Source organism: Leptonychotes weddellii, chromosome 1 (genome assembly GCF_054177405.1).
Source record: "Leptonychotes weddellii isolate Sample4059 chromosome 1, ASM5417740v2, whole genome shotgun sequence".
Taxonomy (NCBI): Eukaryota; Metazoa; Chordata; class Mammalia; order Carnivora; family Phocidae; genus Leptonychotes; species Leptonychotes weddellii.
Genome location: NC_138369.1, coordinates 140000728 through 140019274, shown reverse-complemented (window position 1 = coordinate 140019274; position 18547 = coordinate 140000728). Strand labels below are relative to the sequence as shown.

Below are 18547 nucleotides of genomic sequence, written 5' to 3'. Positions count from 1 at the left end.
GCCTGTAAAGTGCTTGCTTCCATGCTGAGCACACAGTAAGCACTCAGCAACCGAGATTCTTTCTACTGGTGCTGCTGCTTTTATCCTCCTAATCATCCTCCCAGAACATAAACTTAAGGGACTGTGTTTATTTGGTTTAAATAGAGCAAGGAGAAAAAAAGTTAAATGCGGAGGTTTTCAGAAATACAGATAGGAGGTATTTGGAGAAATTCTCAGCTATAAGAGGCATGTCGACCCTCCCCACTGAATTTTCTTTGATGGGATGGTTAAATGAGGAACCAGGGAGCCTACTTCACTGTCCCAGTGAGGATAGAAGTTCCAGAGCCTGCAGGACCAGTCTGCGCTCAGCAGCACCACCCCTCCCCAAACCCGGCCCACTGTCCTTCCCTTCCTTCTGCCCTGCTGGACTCCATTCTGCTTTCTCCACAAACCACGGCCAGTTTGGGCCAGTTCTGATACCAGCTACCTTCTCCAGCAGGTCACAAACTCCTCTGACAATTGGACCGTCTCCAGCATTGCAGCCAGCCAGCACCGCCTGACCCTCACCAGACTCGACCCTGGGAGTTTGTATGAAGTGGAGATGGCAGCTTACAACTGTGGAGGCGAAGGCCAGACAGCCATGGTCACCTTCCGAACTGGTAAGAGTCACACATTGCCCCCAGCTCGGGGTTTTGTGGGCCTGAGCAAATCCTGCCAGGCCCAGGAGGGGAAGCCCTGCTCGCCTTGGCCCAGCTGTTCACCTTGAACTTTATCTTCCTTTCAGCTGTTGCCTCCCTGTGGTTTATGAGCCCAGGCTGAGGTCCTGTGTCTCATCAGGAGAGCTGCCAGCTGACGTCTCTGGCCACCGCCCCCCTTGCATACCCGTGTGTGTACCCACACACATGCACACACACACACACACACACACACAGTCGCACACTGGGGCCAGGCACAGTACCATAATGGTCAGGCAGAGCTAGGAATCCGACCACACTGCCAATGTCCTGTATGATTTGCATCACCCTGTTAGACGCCCCCCAGCAGAGTCTCAGGCTCAAAGAACTCTCTGGAAAGGGAGACCTAATACATGCTACCCCATCCGCTGGTTTCGATCTCATTTCCCTCCAGGACGGCGGCCCAAACCTGACGTCATGGCCAGCAAGGAGCAGCAGATCCAGAGAGACGACCCCGGAGCCAGCCCCCAGAGCAGCAGTCAGCCAGACCACGGCCGCCTCTCTCGTAAGCCCCCAGCAGCTCAGAGGGGCGGGAGCGAGCAGGAGTCAGGACTGGAACCAGGCCCACCGCCTCAGAAGGCTCACTGCTGCAGGTGGAATGGGGTCTTGTTCCGTGGGTCCGGGAAGCCTTATGATATTTTCCTGGCATCTCCCCAGCCAACCCCAATAAGAAAACGTAGATTGGAGTTTTTCAAGTAAAATGTTAGTCTGACATGGGGGGTAAGGATTGCTAACCCTGTGGGTCCAGACAGCACAGAGGAGAGAGCCACAGACTCTGGGCCCTCCACAGTCTGACATTGCAGAAGCATGGTTCTAGGGGCCCTAGCTCAAGGGCTTCTTCTGGGAGAAGGTGACCCAGGTAGCTCTGGAAGATCTGATACGGCCACCAGACGGGGAAGGTTGGTGGGGGCAGGTAACAGGCCCCAGTCAGGAACAGGCCAAGTCCAGTTGCAATACAACTACCTTATCGTGTCCCTCCTGCTTCCTTCTTCCCTCACGTATGGTTTTCTCCAGCCCCTGAAGCTCCAGACAGGCCCACTATCTCCATGGCCTCTGAGACGTCAGTGTATGTGACCTGGATTCCCCGTGGGAATGGTGGCTTCCCAATCCAGTCCTTCCGTGTGGAGTACAAGAAGCTAAAGAAAGTGGGGGACTGGATTCTGGCCACCAGTGCCATCCCTCCTTCCCGGCTCTCAGTGGAGATCACTGGCCTAGAGAAAGGTAGGGGTCTGGCCACTGTCCCACCTGGTCCTCCAGCTGTCCCCGACCCCTCAGAAAACAGTCAAAACTTTGGAGGCTCTTCTTTCTGCTGGTCTGCCCCCCCCCATCTTGCGTACATGGATGCTCTTGGTGGTGTCCCCTCCATTCTACAAACCCTTCCTTATCCTCCCTCTCTCCGTAAGAGGTCCATAGCTCTCCCCTCTGTGGCTCCTTTCTGAAGAAGATGGGAGTTCTTGTGTCCTTTGGGGACTGGCGTTTGGGGAAGGGCTACCCAAAAGATCCCTCCAGGTTCTGGGTGTGCTGGGTGGGGGTGAGTCAGAAGTGTGTTTTCGAGCTCCTGGGTTCAAGTGAGTGTCTCTTACCAGGCACCTCCTACAAGTTCCGTGTCAGGGCTCTGAACATGCTGGGGGAGAGTGAGCCCAGCGCCCCCTCCCGGCCGTATGTGGTGTCGAGCTATAGTGGCCGTGTGTACGAGAGGCCTGTGGCAGGCCCTTACATCACCTTCACTGATGCTATCAACGAGACCACCATCATGCTCAAGTGGATGGTAAGTGGCCTCGCACAGAGTGCAACGGGGAGATGGGGCCTAGCTTCATGATGACAGGGGCTGGCTGCTGCAGCAGCAGGAGCAGGAAGGAATCACTTTTCTGCCCTTCTAAGATCCTTCCCCTTAAGTGGCCACCCCCCAAACCCCCCATACCTGGGAATTGAGCCAGAGAGCCTCATCCTATGGTACCCAAGCAGGTTTAGAGGGGACTTACATCTTTGGAGAAATGGCCATTTCTGGTCTCCAAGAGCTGGGGGACCTTTAGGCTAAATAACAAGTGATCTTACAGCCTTCCCCCAGAAAGCCTTGGAAATATCAGCAGAAGTATTTTCTAGGCTCCCTCAGTGAATTTTTAAACTCCAGGCTGGGGTAAAATTTCTATCCACCAGTGCTTCTATTCATATGATTTCTCTGCTCCATGGGCAACTTGTTTTTCTTCTCCATTCCCTATAGTATATTCCAGCAAGTAACAACAACACCCCAATCCATGGCTTTTATATCTATTATCGACCCACAGACAGTGACAATGATAGTGACTACAAGAAGGATATGGTGGAAGGTAAGCAGCACCTCAGGTGAAATGGTTTTCTCTGTTGGCAAGGGGGGCCTAGGTGTTGGTGAAAGCATAAAACCTGGGCTGGTGGGCCACAAAGCATCCATGCGCATTTCATGGACCCGTGACACACCTAGGGTCATCAAGATCATAAACCCACATGCTTCCTTTCCTCCAGTGCTCCTCCGCCCCAGGGTGCCCTGCGGCATTCACAGCACCAGCCCAGACACACACACCCCCGTCCGAGTCCAACTGTGACTGGTTCCAGACAGACCAGATGCATATCACTACGTGTGACTTTCTTGCTTTGTTTTCCAGGGGATCGATACTGGCATTCCATCAGCCACCTGCAGCCAGAGACCTCCTACGACATTAAGATGCAGTGCTTCAATGAGGGTGGGGAGAGTGAGTTCAGCAACGTGATGATCTGCGAAACCAAAGGTGATTCTCTTTAGGCTCTCTGCTCTCCTCTTGCTATTCCATGTGGCAGGCTGGTAACTCTTCCCCATGAAGACGCCTTATTTTCTAAGTACTCCTAAACCTTGCCATTTTTAACCCTTCTGTTCATTTTCCTGGGCCTCAGGTATGAATAGGGTTGCCATCCTGATGGCTTCAAGGAAGTGGGGAATTAACTCATACATGATGAACTCATGGAATAGAACCCATCCTTAAGGTCAGAACTTTCTATAAACACTATAGTCTGATAAATTTTGGTACTTATATTGGTTGGTTTACTGAATTTAACTACAATTCCATGGCGTAGGAAAGAAACTGAGCAAGTTCACTTAGCCAGTTAGGGGTGGAGCACACTTTGGGCCAAATTCATCTAACGACAAGCCTGGATTCTTTCTCTGCACTGAAGCATGTTAGACATCTCCACATAATAACTTGTTAATATTTGCACCTTGGTCAAGTGGATAGATACCACCATCTCCATTTTGCAAATATGGAAACGTCTAACGGAGGTATATTGCAAAGAACAGAATCAGGAGAGGATCACAAAGGAATAGGAATGGAGACAAAAAAGAATCCATTTTCCCGACATTGGCAACATTGTCTCTCTAGCTTTGCACTGCTTTCCTCCCCTATTCAGCAAAGGCGGAGTGCCCCCTGTGTGCACTCCCTGCCCGCTTCCCCCCTGTGCAGGGAAGGGAGGGGCTGGAAGTCCTGCAGCACGTGGCACACAGAGTGCCCGGGGCAAAGAGCAGAGGCTTCACCCCGGCTTCTAGGGCTTGAAGCTTCAGGTGGGTCTAGCCTGGGGGACAGGGTCTGCCTGCAAGTAGCGCCCCGTGGTTGGAGGGTGTGGCATCTAGAAGGAGAACGAGAGAGGGAATGCTCAGGGAAGGGCCCGAGGGTTCCGTGGGCATTGGATCATCAAGGACCCTGTGGCCGTGGGGTCGAGAGGGCTTCCTGGTGTCTCTGCAGGAGCGGGCTGGGGGAGAGCGCGGCGCCTGTGAAGTATGGGCGAAGAGAAGGGACGAGTTGGAGTCTGTCCTGAAGGATGTGGGGGTAGGACCAGGGCCCGCTAGCACATCGGGGCCGGGGGAGAGTGAGGGGAGTTCAGAGTGAACTCAGAGTGAGGTGTCTAGCACAAAGTGCGCAGGGATGATGTTGCCATTTATTGAAGTGGGGAAGCCAGAAGAGCAGCAGAGCCCAGGAGAAGGGAAGGAGCAAGGGGAAACCACTCAGAGACTTCCTGGGGCTGATTCTTCCGAGACCCTGAAAGAGAAGCAGGTCTGTCGGCAGGGGAGGGCCCCGGGCACAGGGACTTGGCAGCCATCAGGACACAGGACAGAGTAGAGAGAGTGTGGCCTGAGAGGGTCGAGGAGGGCTGGCAGTTCTGAGGAGAAGACAGAAAAAGGCAAGCGGCAGCCCTCGGAGAGGTAGCGGGAGATCCCCAGCCGTGCTGTCAGGGTCGAGAGGCAGACGGCTGTGCACGGGAGTTAACAGGTCAGACACAGCCCGCTACTAGCATGAGCCACAGGAGGAGTCGCCGTCGTGTTGGAGAAGTGGTGGTTCCCGGTTACTGAATGTCCTAGCGCATCTCCCCACCTCCATCCCCCTGCTCTGCGGCCAGGCTCAGACCTAGGACTTTGCATCCCTTATCTGCCCAGGAATAGCAAATCCATGGGTAAATTCTGCCATTCCCAGTTCTTTTGCTGGTTTCATGCATTTTTTTAAAGATTTTATTTACTTATTTGAGAGAGAGAGTGAGAGAGAGAGCAGGAATGGGGTGAGGGGCAGAGGGAGAAGCAGGCTCCCTACTGAGCAAGGAGCCCGATGTGGGGCTCGATCCCAGGATTCCGGGATCATGACCTGAACCGAAGGCAGACGCTTAACTGACTGAGCCACTCAGGTGCCCCTCATGCATTTTTTTTTTTTTTTTAAAGATTTTCTTCCAAAAGTTCACCGGCTATTCTCTGAGAAAAGCCCTACACCTCTTCTGCCCAAAAGACCCAGTCTGATTCAGTGCTTGGCTCACAAATATCTCAGGTTGTGTTTTGAAATAGAAGGTTCAGTTCCCTTCAGCAATATCAAATCTCCCATTAGAGGCCAGTTTCATGCTGAGCTTGGACACCGCACTCATCTAATACAGAGTTTGAGGCACTGCCTTGTGAGTTTGACCCCATTTCCCAGTCCCACGGAATCAGGTTTGTTGTTGGTGCTGTTTTTTGTTTGTTGGGAGGGAAATGTCAAATAATCGATGCTGAAGTGAGTTTTGTCCACAATTACAGCCCGGAAGTCTTCTGGTCAGCCCGGTCGGCTCCCACCCCCAACTCTGGCCCCACCTCAGCTGCCACCCCCGGAAACCGCAGAGCGGCCTGTGGGCACCGGGGCCATGGTGGCACGCTCCAGCGACCTGCCCTACCTGATTGTTGGGGTCGTCCTAGGCTCCATCGTCCTCATCATTGTCGCCTTCATCCCCTTCTGTTTGTGGAGGGCCTGGTCTAAGCAAAGTGAGTGAGTGACCCCACCTCGGCACCTCGGGGAGGAGCCCAGGGAGGGGAGGAGGCGCCCTGCTTCGCATTCACTAGAGCGTAAGCTCCTGGGTCCCCCCACAGGGCTCAGAGAGAGAAAAATACGCCACGCCCAGGCCCTTTCCTCCCAGTTCATGGGCCTTGGCAGATGGAAAGCATGCAGTGGAAGTGGTCTGTCTTCTCTGAGTCTCTGGAGCTCAGTACTTACCTGGCTCCAACTCCTTTCCATGTCTGAAGCTGCTGCTCTGACCACATGTTCATGTTGCAAATGGACCCCATGTCCTCCCTGCTGCTTCTCTGGGCCTGCGGATGCCTTGAGCTTCCCCTCTTAGCCTGTTACCCACTAATTTCTGCTTCAAATGGCAACACGTCTGGGCAACTTGCCTCATTTAAATATTGCTTCTGTTGGCTCACCACTTCTTGCCCCTGTATCTCCTCACCCTTCTCCCCACTGCAGAAAAGAGTTAAATGTTAGAAGTGGGTGACTGGAAGAATATTCGGAGAGAGAATATTCTCATCCCTGAGGCAGTGTCAGTTCCCTGCGTACCTCATTTTACCCAGTGTAGTCAGAAGTTTTCTGAGCTTTCTATGGTACTGGAGGCTGCCCTGGGCCTCCTTGGCCTAAGCATACCTCTGTCCTTCTGTCGTTCCAGAACATACCACAGACCTGGGTTTTCCTCGAAGTGCCCTTCTGTCCTCCTCCTGCCAATACACTATGGTACCACTGGGAGGACTCCCAGGCCACCAGGCCAATGGGCAGCCCTACCTCAGTGGTACCAGTAGCCGGGCCTGTGCCAGTGGGATCCACGGGAACAGGGGCTGCCCTGCAGCTGCCCTGGGCTACCCAGGCGTGAAAGCTCAGCAGCACTGCCCAGGGGTGCTTCAGCAGGTAACGTAATCCTGGGAATGTGGGCACATAGGTGCGGGCCAGCACAGGGGGGTTGTTGGGCTGCCTCCTGGGGGTTTTTCCCTTCCAGCCTTGAATCCTGGGCTGCCGGGTCTGGCTCTCTTTAGTCAGGAAGGAACGGCTCATTCTGTCGAACAGCGAACAGGAAAGCTACCTGGACTCTGATGTGACCTTTTTGTTACTCTTTCTTTTGAGCAGCAGGAAGACACCAGCGGCCCGCTAACGCAGACCATTCTTGGCACCGGATATGACCCCCCCAGTCACCAGATTCCCAGGTAACCAGGCCTCTCCCATCCCTGCCTTCCGCTCCAGAGCTTTCTTTCCCAAAAGCTCCTCACACCCAGGCTCAGGCACTGAGGGGGGCCGGGGAGGGGGGCACATCTGACAACCCGCTCCGCCGGACTCGTCTCCTAAGGAGGTGTTGTGTTTGCAGTTATAATGCCCTGCCTGCTTTGCGGCATGGGTGGGCCTGTCAGAGTCCTGCCCTCGCTCGGCAGGCCAGAGCAGCCACATGCAACCGGCTCGGTCCACAGGCCCCTCGGCACCTGACTGCACATCCTTTCACGCACCCAGAACTTCCACAGAAAAAAATGGAAATGGACTAGCATTACCCACGGAAGTGGTGATATGGCGCCTCTTACTGTTCAAATGGTCAGCTCTGACGCCCTCAGACGGGGCGGTGAGCGGACAGGCCCACGCGGCCTCCACCTCACTTCTCCATCTGGTCTCGCGCCCGCAGGGCTCCCAAGGCTAGCCCAGACGAGGGCTCTTTCTCATGTACACTGCCTGATGACTCAACTCGCCTGCTGCTCCAGCCCCACCAAGACTGCCGCCGCCTCCAGGAGCAGCCCGCCGCCACAGGCCAGTCAGGCGCAAGGGACGTACCCCAGAGCCCTGGGCTGGAAGCCGCCTGGGACCCTCTTTTTCACCGAGGTTGGTGCCGGGGGCAGGGCAGGAAATGGCACAGGCCGGGGATGACATGAAGTAGGTGTCCATAACCCCACAGTGGCCTAGAGAGGGGGAGAGAACAGTCCTCAAAGGTGGTGTTAAGAGCCATCCAACAGCTTTTCTATGGGAGAGACAGGGAGCGAGCCTGTGGGGGCAAACCAGGTGGGGCCGGCTCTAAAAAGCTGAGAAAAGGACACATCCCCATTTCAGAGAAAGAAGCCCTTTTGGTCTCGGCATCTTAAGACCATTCACAAATTCCTACCGCCTCTCATCACACCAAGAGGCATTCTCTAATCACCCCAAATACCTTGCTTTGTTGGGTCTTGTCTCTTAATTAAGGAATGAGGTGATATCAGCCATTAAGCAACTGAGTTCTCACATCACCCTCCTAACTCTGTGCTTCCACAGAGCCTTTTCTCCGGGGCCTCAGTGCACACCGCCTGCCCCACAGTCCTCCTTCGTGCCAGGCTCTTGGAAATCAGTGGACACTTGGTTGGGGCCCATGCTGATTCGGACAATTGGCTAATGCTTCTTAGTTTCCATGGCATGAATGTCCGATCCTAGACTCTGTCTCTGGGAGATAAAATTCTAAGACAGCCACCTCCTAGAGCCAGACCCCAGCATCATCAAAACCGGACTCCATCTGGGGTGGGATGATTATGCCCAGAGAAATCATATCAGAGGGGTAGACTAGCAGCTTATGTCTGGAGAGAACAGGGCTCTCGTCCACATTTCATGGGCTCAGCTGACTTCATCTGCTCCAGGGTATAGGCTTAGTTGCTTGAGAGTCTCGGGGGTTCCCTCACTGAAATGTGTAGGTGGGACATGGGTAACAAGTGCCCCCCCATGTCTCTGAGACCTGAGAACAGAAATGCCCTTGCCGTAGTTACGTGTTTCTGCCTCTTTTAGGGCTAGTATAACCAACTCCCGTCACAGAGACTGGCCCAGTACCCTGAGCAACGGTCCCTGGTCAGTCTGGATTTTAATGTTTTCCATCTTTCTCTCCCCTCAGGGCCGCTGTGCTGCTTGGGCCTTGTACCGGTTGAAGAGGTGGACAGGCCTAACTCCTGCCAAGTGGGTGGAGGAGACTGGTGTTCCCAGCACCCCGCAGGGGCCTACGTAGGGCAGGAACTTGGGATGCAGCTCTCCCCCAGCTCACCAGTGCACGTAGCTTTTGACACACCACCTCCTACAATTTAGGCAGAAACCAATATCCCAGAAAGACTATATATTGTTTTTAAAAAGAGAAAATTGGTATTTATTTTTCTATAATAGCCATATTTATATATTTATGCACTTGTAAATAAATGTATATGTGTTTTTATAATTCTGGAGAGACACAGAGAATCCTACCCACTGAGGTTTGAGGGGGAAATCAAAGAAGCCCCCGTAACAGGATTCCACCTGGCAAGAGTAACACAGACTGAGGCGGCAGCCCTTCACTGAGCACCTCTGCCACCATCCAGGAGGCCGCACAAGGCCCCCAGAGAAGCTGCTGAGAGGACGAATCTTAGGCACACTGTCCATGACCAATGATGAGGGAAAAGCAAGGGCCCCATCACAGGCTGGAGACACTCGTGAAGACGGCTGGACCGGGTACTACAGGAGACGTTTTCAGAAGATGCTCATGAGAATAGACTAAGATGTGTATAGTCCTATAAGTATTAACAAACCTTCCAGAATCAATAATCTGTGGCAACCTATCTCTGTAAAAACAAACACTGTAACTTCTAAATAAATGTTTAGTCTTCCCTGTAACCTTCAACTTAGTCACATATGAGTCAGCATCCTCTTTAGATGTTAGGATTCAGTTTGAGTATTTGAAGAAAATCTCCACTTGTGACATTTCAACTCTGTCAAGAGTCTGAGAGCTGGAAAAGGTAGCAGATGTCTAATTCTTTGTCTTTTTAAGTATTGTGTTAGTAACTGTTTAGTCCGAGAGGGAGACAGTGTGAAGTAGTTAAGCAGATTCGCAGCTCTCTTACTGAATGGACTCGAGGTAAAGCTTTGGTCACAGAGATACGTGTGGAAGACGAAGTATATTCTCCAGAATGCCGTTTAGTTAAATGCTAGGCTGCATGTGCATGTGCGGTACCTGGTAAAACTCACTTTTCTTTCCAAAGATAGACCAACATTGCCAGAGGAGTTGACCCACTAGTCATCTAAAATCAACATTTACTTACTTCCATACAACCACAGGATCAACCTTTATACCTGCAACTGGCACTAGCTGGAGGCTGAAGCTTTGCACTGAAAGCCCTAACACTCAGCCGTTCTCAGGAGGGAAATTGTGTGCTAGATTTCAGCAAAGGTGAGTTACAGATGCAATGCAGCCTGAGACTCTCAATCTGGTTACGAGTCCTGGGGCCAGACGCACTCCACCCTAGTCACCCGTGGGAGAAACCAGATTCTCGGACAAGTGCACCCTCTACTGGCCAGAAGAGATACCGGGCCTGCGCTTACCTTTGTCACATGCTTTTTCTGTCCGACAGCTAAACTGGGAAAAGCGTTCTCATCGAGATGCAACATGATCTTTAGAAAAGTTGTATTTAAAAAATACTTTAAGAAATAAAATGAAGGACTGTAAGGAACATGGAAATGATAGAAGAAATAAGATGTAACTTCAGCTATGACCCTGCGCTGTGGGCCTAAAAGTCACTTCCAGGAGTGGGACAGGGCCAATACTCTCAGTCCTTACTCAGCTGAGCCAGGGTCTCTCAGAGCTGGGCTGTAACTCACCTCCTAGCCCACTGGCTTTAAATTTTATTTTACTTATTTTTTTGCTCCTTGATGATCCCACGTAGTTGTCGAAGTGAATTTTGGTGAACTTTATGGAAGTGATACATAAAATTGCTTTTTTTTTTTTTTTTAAGATTTTATTTATTTATTTGAGACAGAGAGAATGAGAGAGACAGAGAGCACATGAGAGGGGGGAGGGTCAGAGGGAGAAGCAGGCTCCCTGCTGAGCAGGGAGCCCGATGCGGGACTTGATCCCGGGACTCCAGGATCATGACCTGAGCCGAAGGCAGTCGCTTAACCAACTGAGCCACCCAGGCGCCCACATAAAATTGCTTTTTGCACAGCCCTGGAACCATAACAATATTGAATGGTTTTTGCTCTCAAAAAAAAAAAAAAAAAAATTGTAGGACAGAAAAATCACTTCTAAGGCACATTAAATGAGATAAATATGTGTATTTACCTTAGCCAATAGCAGGAAAAGAGGAAAGGCATCAGGCCTCTAAATTTTAGCCTAGAAAATAAAATGGCTTAGATATTCGATTTCATTGTATTTTATATTTCTTTAGATTCAGATTATTATAGTGCCTTTTAAAAGTCTGATTCAGCCGGCAAAGGCTATATAATTCACCAATGGAAGAGTAGGACCTAGGGCAGGTGCTGGTGGGGGTGCAGAGCCCAGCTCAGGCCCACAGCTCACCCCCCGCCCCAGGCATGGCAGTCCTCCATGACAGGACAGCCGGCCTTGGCAACAGTGACTAACTGTGACACAGGGCTTCACTCGACAGCTACTTTTTCTTCCAGTGTTGGGTTTTGAGTGTACTGTGGACAAGGGTTCAAAATAGCCAAGTTACGTTGGCAGTTTACCCAGAGGTAACTCCGTGTGGACAGATTTTGGCCTCACTCTGAGAGGTGAGGCAGCTTTCTCCACAACACAGCCAGAGGCAGAGAACAGTCTGATCAGGAGAGCAGGAGTGAATGGAAAGTTATCCCCCACCAAAGCTGAACCCTGGTGGTCTCCTTCTGTCCAAAACTGAACTTCCCAAAGACTCTGATACTATACTTAAGTACAGATTTAAGGCTAAGTCTGGAATCACGTAGAAATGTAACTAAAGCTAGCTATAGGTCTTGTTCAAAATAAATTCGAAATAAACAACTGAGTATTAACTATATTGTCAAACCTACAGGATGAAGGCCTGACTATTGTGGACGTAAGTGGTGATTCAGTCTAGTTTGATTTGGGGGGTGGAGATAAATAATCCTGATTGGTTTTACAGAGTTGAAAAACTCAGGGAGTCTTTGCCACAGCTCTTCCATAGACTCTAAAGTCATTCTTGCTGCGATTAGAATCACAGAATTTCAGAATGGGAAAGAGACTTAGAGCTTATCCAAATCCTTCATTTGTCAGATAATAAAATGAGGCCCAGGAAGATTACGTAACTTCCCCTGGCTCTCACTACCACCTAGGGAACGGGGTTTTCCCGGAGACCAACCCCTTTATCCAGGCAGTTGCTCATTGTGGTAGCCAGCCAGCGAGGAACTGAAGCCTCCTGCCAAACAGCTACGTGAGTGCATCTGGAAGTAGCCCTTCCGGCTTCAGCCAAGCCTCGCATGGGGTGGCCCCAACTCACAGCTTGACCACAACCTTGGGAGAGACTCTGAGCCCAGAGCAGCCTGCTAAGCTGCTCCCAGATCCCTGACCCTCAGAACCCTGGGTGAGAGAAGTGCCTGTTGCGTTAAGCAATGCTCGGGGGTAACTTCATGTAGCAATAAGGAAGTAAAACCCTCAGAGCTAGGACTAGCAATTTTTGTTAGATGCTTGAAGGGCACCCAGAGTTTAGGGTGTACAGCAGAGGAAGTAAGGGCGCTCTCCAGTACAGAAGCTACTTCACCAGGGATTTAAGCTACTGGGCACAAACTTTTTGGATCGCTTAAATAGGAACATGAAAGAATCTTTGAAAGGAAGCAAGTCCTATCTAATCTCGGGGAAGGACAGATCAGCAGGCTGGTCACAGGTTAGGAAGACTTGACGTTGCCGGGTCACCTTCTACGCTGATGTAATATCGCCTTCCTCACCTTTCCTTCTCCATGACTAACTTCTATTCTGGGACAGCTCAGTGGAGACGCTCATTCATATATATGGACCTAGAGAGCTCTGAATCTCAAATGCTAAGCTCTGTTACTAACAGGGGTCCAAATATCAGGGAGATCATTCCTAAATGGGTACAGCCATGAATCCCCATCACCGCTTACCCCCAAACGAAAAGGACAATCAAATTAGTTTAAAATGTTAAAAAAAAAAATTAGTTTAAAATGTTATGCACAATCAAAAGTGATGGTTGGAGCCAGTCTCTCAGAGTGATAGAGTGATGTAACCTATCAAGACTTAGGGGTCTACATCAAAAACAGCAAATGACTCGACTAGAACCTGGAAGAAAATGCAGAGGACGTGAAAAGCTATGGGACTACTTAGAATACTGGTAGAGCTGCAAACACCTTCAGAGAAAAGCCGCCTTGTTGACCATTTTGCAAAACATACTCCTCTGCTCCATTCAGAGCTGAGGAGTTTGCCGAAGCCAGGGGTGATTCAGGAAGCTGGGTAGTCTCTTGCTTTCGGCCAATCCAAAGCTAACAGCTCTGCCTGCATTTCCTGCATCCTGAGCCCTCAAATAACTGCTCTGTGGAGTTAACAATGTCAGAATTCTGATTTGCATCTCATTCTAAGATACTGTTGGCAGAATAGCTCGTGCTTTTGTTTTTTGTTCTCAGAAAACACTGAATATCAGAGTTGATTTTCCAAGGACTGAAACAAGCAAGCTTTCTCACAGATTGCTAGTTTTTCCTGCCGATGGCTAAAAATTCAGATAAGCAAGAGACAGATTTCCTAAAACAAGATATATTGCAGATGCTTTCTTGCAGTTTTGAGATACATACAGCTTCTGAAGCCTCCATATTCAATCCAGTGGGCTCCAAACAGATCTAAAATGGTTCAGTTCAATAAGAAATAGATGTTGAGTGCTAGAGTCCATTCTAAGATAACCAAATTGGAGAAAAGTTATTAAAACTATATGAGTGGTTCTGGTCTTAGACTTTTAAATAAATTCATTTTAAAATAATAGGACTATTGCAGCCGGCAAGGAAACAGAACTTCTGGTAAGTTGTATGTCGGAAATCTTGGACGGAGTTGAGAGAAAAAAGCAAACTTAAAGGCCCATGGGCTTCATCTCCTTCTCTTGTGGAGGCTGAATGAGGGGTAGGATAAGACCACCTTTCTTATGCAAGAGAGCAATCTCTTCCTTTAAGGCCAAAATCCTTTCTGCCTGGAGTTGGATCAATTCAGTGACCTTCTCTCTTGCCACAATGTCCGCTTTCCGAGGGCCCTGGAAGGCATTGCCCTGTTAAAAGAAAACACCTCCCTGCTTTAAGCATCACATGTAATGTGAAAAATTCCCCATTCTTATGTTACAAGTGCCTATCTTACTGTCAGTTTAAATACCCATTGCTTCTTATTTTGAGGGGCCTTCAATTCTTCCACTGAAATCCCACCATTAGAAATGTGCCCCTCTGGCTAATGAGTAACTCTTAAAATGCAAATCCCATTAAGATAGCTATCCCTCATTCCTACTATAGAAGGGCTCAGCACTGGAACCATAAAAGACGGGGTACCCCCATTTTCTATACAGCCCATATTTTGTTTCCCAAAAAGGAAATCTCTATTTCCTCATCCAATTCCTTCTCCTGTCCAGCCAACTCCTGCTTATGCTCCAGACATCACTTTTAGGGAGTCCTTTGTCCTGTGGACTAGATTAGGATTTCCTGTTCTGTGTTCTTACATAACATCCATCATGTATCATCGTGATTATGAGATCGAACCATTAAAATTTATATCTGAGACTCCTTTTTTAGGTTGAAAAAGTGGCAGTTTCATATGGTTCAACCTAAATGCCTGTTTTGAGATCTTTCTTGCAAGAGCCTGTGCCTTTAAGAGCTAGATGGATCTCACCACTCTACCCAGCACCTGCCCTGGAGCGTGTGACATAAGGACCTGCTCAAAAAGCTTTGAATGCATGTTAAAGGGAAGAAGATGACACTTATGTAGTATATCCACTCTGTGCTTAGAGCAGAGGCAGCCATCATGTGACCTCGAAGGAAACTCCAAAGAATCACTGAGAGAATCAGAGAGCTACTGGCCCGGGCATCACAGGCCCACTAAGCCAAAAACCCTCAGTCATCACCTCCAGACTTCTTGTTAGTGAGGAAAATGACCCCTATTTGTTTAAGCTACTCTCCACAGGGCTTTTGGCTACTTGTAGCTAAACCCATGCCTCAGCTCATGGCATCACTCCAGCTGGTCACTTTGAAGTCACCTTAACTTTCCCTCATTTTCCTCACCATATCCAGTCAAAGTTTGGCTATTCTTACTTTGAAATGTCTGATCCTTTTTTGTTCTTGCCATCTATATCCCAATTCATGCCTAGACTGTTGGAAGAATAATAGCAATGGACTCAGCTTTGGAGGTGGACAGACCTTGGTTTAAAAACTAAGCACCATTCATTAGCTCCGAGGCAGTTACTTAACTACTCTGAGCTTTGGAAAGTAGTATTTTGAGAGTAGCAGTATGAGACATTCCACGTAAAGAGACTATACATGAAAATCTATTACTTTAATACCATAAAAATTATCTATGTAAAGATATATATGTAAGGATCTCCTATGTAAAGAGACATATACTATGAATTTCCTTTCCCATTTAACTGATCTTCTACTCAAACACTTCAGACTCTTTTCTCCAATATATCTGGACTTACCAAAGCACATAAAGCCAACAAGTGTGTTGGACTTACCAAAGCACATAAAGCCAACAAGTATGACTGCTTATTCTATGAAGATCGTGTTTAGGCATTAACCTTCTGGAACACCGTCCTGATTAATTCGAAAATTCTTCAGTGGGTAAAGGGCCCTCAATACTCAGATTTCTAGTATCCTCTCATATTGAATTTCCAATAATAAACCTCCCAAATCCTCTTATTCATTCTTGCTTCTAGACTTGTACTTAGGTAATTCTTAAACTCTAGCCTGCATCAGAATCATCTGGAAGGCTTGTTAATGTAGCTGGCTGGGCCCCTCCCCCAGAGCTGCTGATTCAGATCTGTGGGTGGCCCGAGAATTTGCATTTCTAATAAATTCCCCAGGTGATGCTGATGCTGTTTTTCGGGGGACCACACTTTGTGAACCCCTGGCTTAGACCATTTCCAGGATGCTTAAAGAAAACCAAGGGAAACAATGGGCGTTTTTGCAGATACTTCTGTAAGAACATGACATATATATTTTAAAACATATCGCATATGTGTTAAGTTCCTAGAGGACACCTCACCTAGGTGAACCTTGAATCAAGTGAACCTGTATTAAATAAGTTATCCACCATATACTATGTATTAAGTATTATGTCAGGCTCAATAAATATTATATAAGAAAAAGTTGAAAGATATAAAAAGTAGCAAGTGTTTTAATAAAGTAATATGAGATCCTACAATTAAAGATACCCACTTTAAATCAAATGAAATAAACAAATATTGGAAATGGGTATTTGTTACCAAATTTAGGGATTATTTTGGTGTCATTTGTACCTAACTAACCTTACCTCTCCAGGGCTAAGGCAAACCCCATAGATTAGTACATATGTAAACTCATGTCCCGCAAAAGGCATACAGTAAAACTAGTCCCCCAGGCTCACCTGTAAAGTGGGTACTAGCAACTTCATGTCCTCAGGGTCCCAGGTGGACTGGAAGTGGTACAAGATCAAGGTTTGTTTAAATGCCAGCACTTGATATTCCTGTGAATAGCTACCTTCACAGAGCTTCCCCAACTCTGATAAAAGGTCTGAAGAAAAGGAACATACCTGCTGGTTCTGTAGTGTATTCAACTGAGAATCAAGTTTCTTCTTTTCAATACATAAATCATTCATCTGATGAAGTTTTTTAGTGTGTTCCTTTGTCTTCATCATCAACTCCCATCGTACCTGGGCAATCTTTTCCTGCCAGGACAGGAAGATGTAAAATGGGTTAAGTAAATAAGAGAGGAAACAGAAAAATACATGTCCAGATTTGATCAAAACCATTCAGCAAATATGCATATGAAAAAATATAATAAAAAATCACTATGAAAATGCAACCAGAGCCAACTGCATTGGCTCTGGTTCAATTAGAGAAAAGAAGAATGTAGGTATGCTCAAAGATACAAGGAGGTAAAAAAGATAGACATAGATATCACTTCATTGTTGAAGAATGAAATCAGTATGCAAACAGTACTGCTATTCATTACTTAAAAGGAAGAATATTAATTTAAGCAGAAAACTTTCATATATTGTTCTTTCCCCAGCCTTGGCCCAAGATCCTCAAGTAGCCTTGAATGGCCATGCATCTCCTGGTGGCTTTCCTTTGTTCTGTTACTGCTCCGAAAATTATTTTAGATTGCACATATTATCTCCAGCATTCCCCTCCCTGAAAATCTTGGATAAGCAAAGATGAGACAAGATGACACTAGGAACCTCTTCTCCTGCCCTGTCTACTGATAAGACAGGAAACTGGAGAAGTCATCATGACTTGGGGGCTTATAAAATCTTTATACAAGCTCCTATCTTTGAACCTGGCTACAATGGGACACTGCCTCATCTCATAACTCAGGGAACAGTGTAGGCATTAACATCTTCTAAGACCCCACCAGCGAAATAGTCCATACCTGGTTATAGAATTTATTATTTAGAGATGTTTCCTAATTTCCAGATATGAACAGCATGTAAAAGCTATAGGGAACACTACAACTGTGATCCTCCGAGCACAGCGGTTCCATCTCTAACACTGTCAGAGCATTTATTTATACATTAATGTAGACCTCAGAGGGGAATCCTGGTCATCAACCATGCCATTTTGTTATATTTTCATGTACCCAGGACCCCAAAACCTAGTGCTGGTGCTTTCACCCCAAGACAGACAAGTCCCTTCAACTAAGTGAATGGTCAGGATGCTGAGACAGGCTTAAGATCATGGGGGAGCCAAGTGGGGCCCACAGACTCATCTCTGGCTGCTCAGATGCTTCGCAGGAACCACAGACAGTGTTTCTTGCCTTGACCCACGTTCAGCCAAGGCAGGTCACCTGTTGTCTCTGCCATACCTCCCACATCTTCATTTCCTTTGCATTCGTTAGCTCCTTTCGAAGTTTTTTGATCTTTAGCTCTTCAAGCGTTGTGTTCACGGAAAGTGTCTGAAGGGCTTCTAGGTCTATCACACGGCCAAACTTGCTGATCATTAGTTGATGGACCGTTTCTTCCATTTCTGAAAAAAAAAGACTTCACTGTCTTAGGTTGTTCCGTGGCCCGCATTGTTATTAAATGAACAATACCAGTAGCAACAACATTCCAAAGAACAGAGTTTGCAAGAGGATAGTAAAAGATTTTATGCTACCAGTTGACTTGTCCTCTGTGACTCTTCGCCAGCTCCTTTCCTCACTTAAAATGCCCATTCCTGGTTGTCTTTTCATCTACTTGAAAATCCTGTGTAAGGCAGACTCCACTTTCCCCCAGTTGTTTCCACCCTCTGCTGTGCCCCTCCTCAGACTGTCAAGGGCCCCAACTGGACAAAGAACTCGTCAGATTTTTTTTTTTTTTAAGTCACTGATCTCTACAGCATCTAGTGTTAAGAACAGAGCAGGCACTTAGAGGAAGTAAGTGTTTCCATCGTACTCCAAGTAAAAATTAAAGTCTGATTCTCAAACATTCCAGGCTCATTCTCATCTCAGTTCCCACCGACTGGAATGTTCTTCCCCAAATAGCCACATGGCTCCCTCTTGCCAGCCCATTTTCTGAATGCAAGTTGTAAGGCTCATTTCCAATACACTCAGTTCTGAAGGGGTAACCAAGGTCCTCGTCCTCTAACCAGGGAAAACCAC

The 18547-nt window shown here is 48.1% G+C and overlaps 2 protein-coding genes across 4 annotated transcripts in view; one reads left to right on the top strand and one right to left on the bottom strand.

Annotated features, from left to right (window-relative positions):
* Positions 1-10429, top strand: part of BOC (BOC cell adhesion associated, oncogene regulated) — a 116332-nt gene extending 105903 nt beyond the window's left edge. For all 3 annotated transcript variants that reach the window (XM_081796978.1, XM_081796970.1, XM_081796973.1), the window contains exons 10-20: positions 476-638; positions 1108-1218; positions 1728-1934; positions 2300-2481; positions 2935-3040; positions 3353-3475; positions 5770-5991; positions 6666-6901; positions 7118-7194; positions 7659-7852; positions 8880-10429. In XM_081796978.1, the coding sequence (XP_081653104.1) occupies positions 476-638; positions 1108-1218; positions 1728-1934; positions 2300-2481; positions 2935-3040; positions 3353-3475; positions 5770-5991; positions 6666-6901; positions 7118-7194; positions 7659-7852; positions 8880-9067 (1809 nt within the window). In that variant the 3' untranslated portion in view covers positions 9068-10429. The remainder of the gene's footprint in view (positions 1-475; positions 639-1107; positions 1219-1727; positions 1935-2299; positions 2482-2934; positions 3041-3352; positions 3476-5769; positions 5992-6665; positions 6902-7117; positions 7195-7658; positions 7853-8879) is intronic.
* A 255-nt stretch (positions 10430-10684) lies between these two features.
* Positions 10685-18547, bottom strand: part of CFAP44 (cilia and flagella associated protein 44) — a 140996-nt gene continuing 133133 nt past the window's right edge. Inside the window, exons 33-35 of the mRNA XM_081796961.1 lie at positions 17774-17934; positions 16503-16637; positions 10685-13998 (exon numbers count right to left, since the gene is read on the bottom strand). Of these exons, the coding sequence (XP_081653087.1) occupies positions 13807-13998; positions 16503-16637; positions 17774-17934 (488 nt within the window). The 3' untranslated portion in view covers positions 10685-13806. The remainder of the gene's footprint in view (positions 13999-16502; positions 16638-17773; positions 17935-18547) is intronic.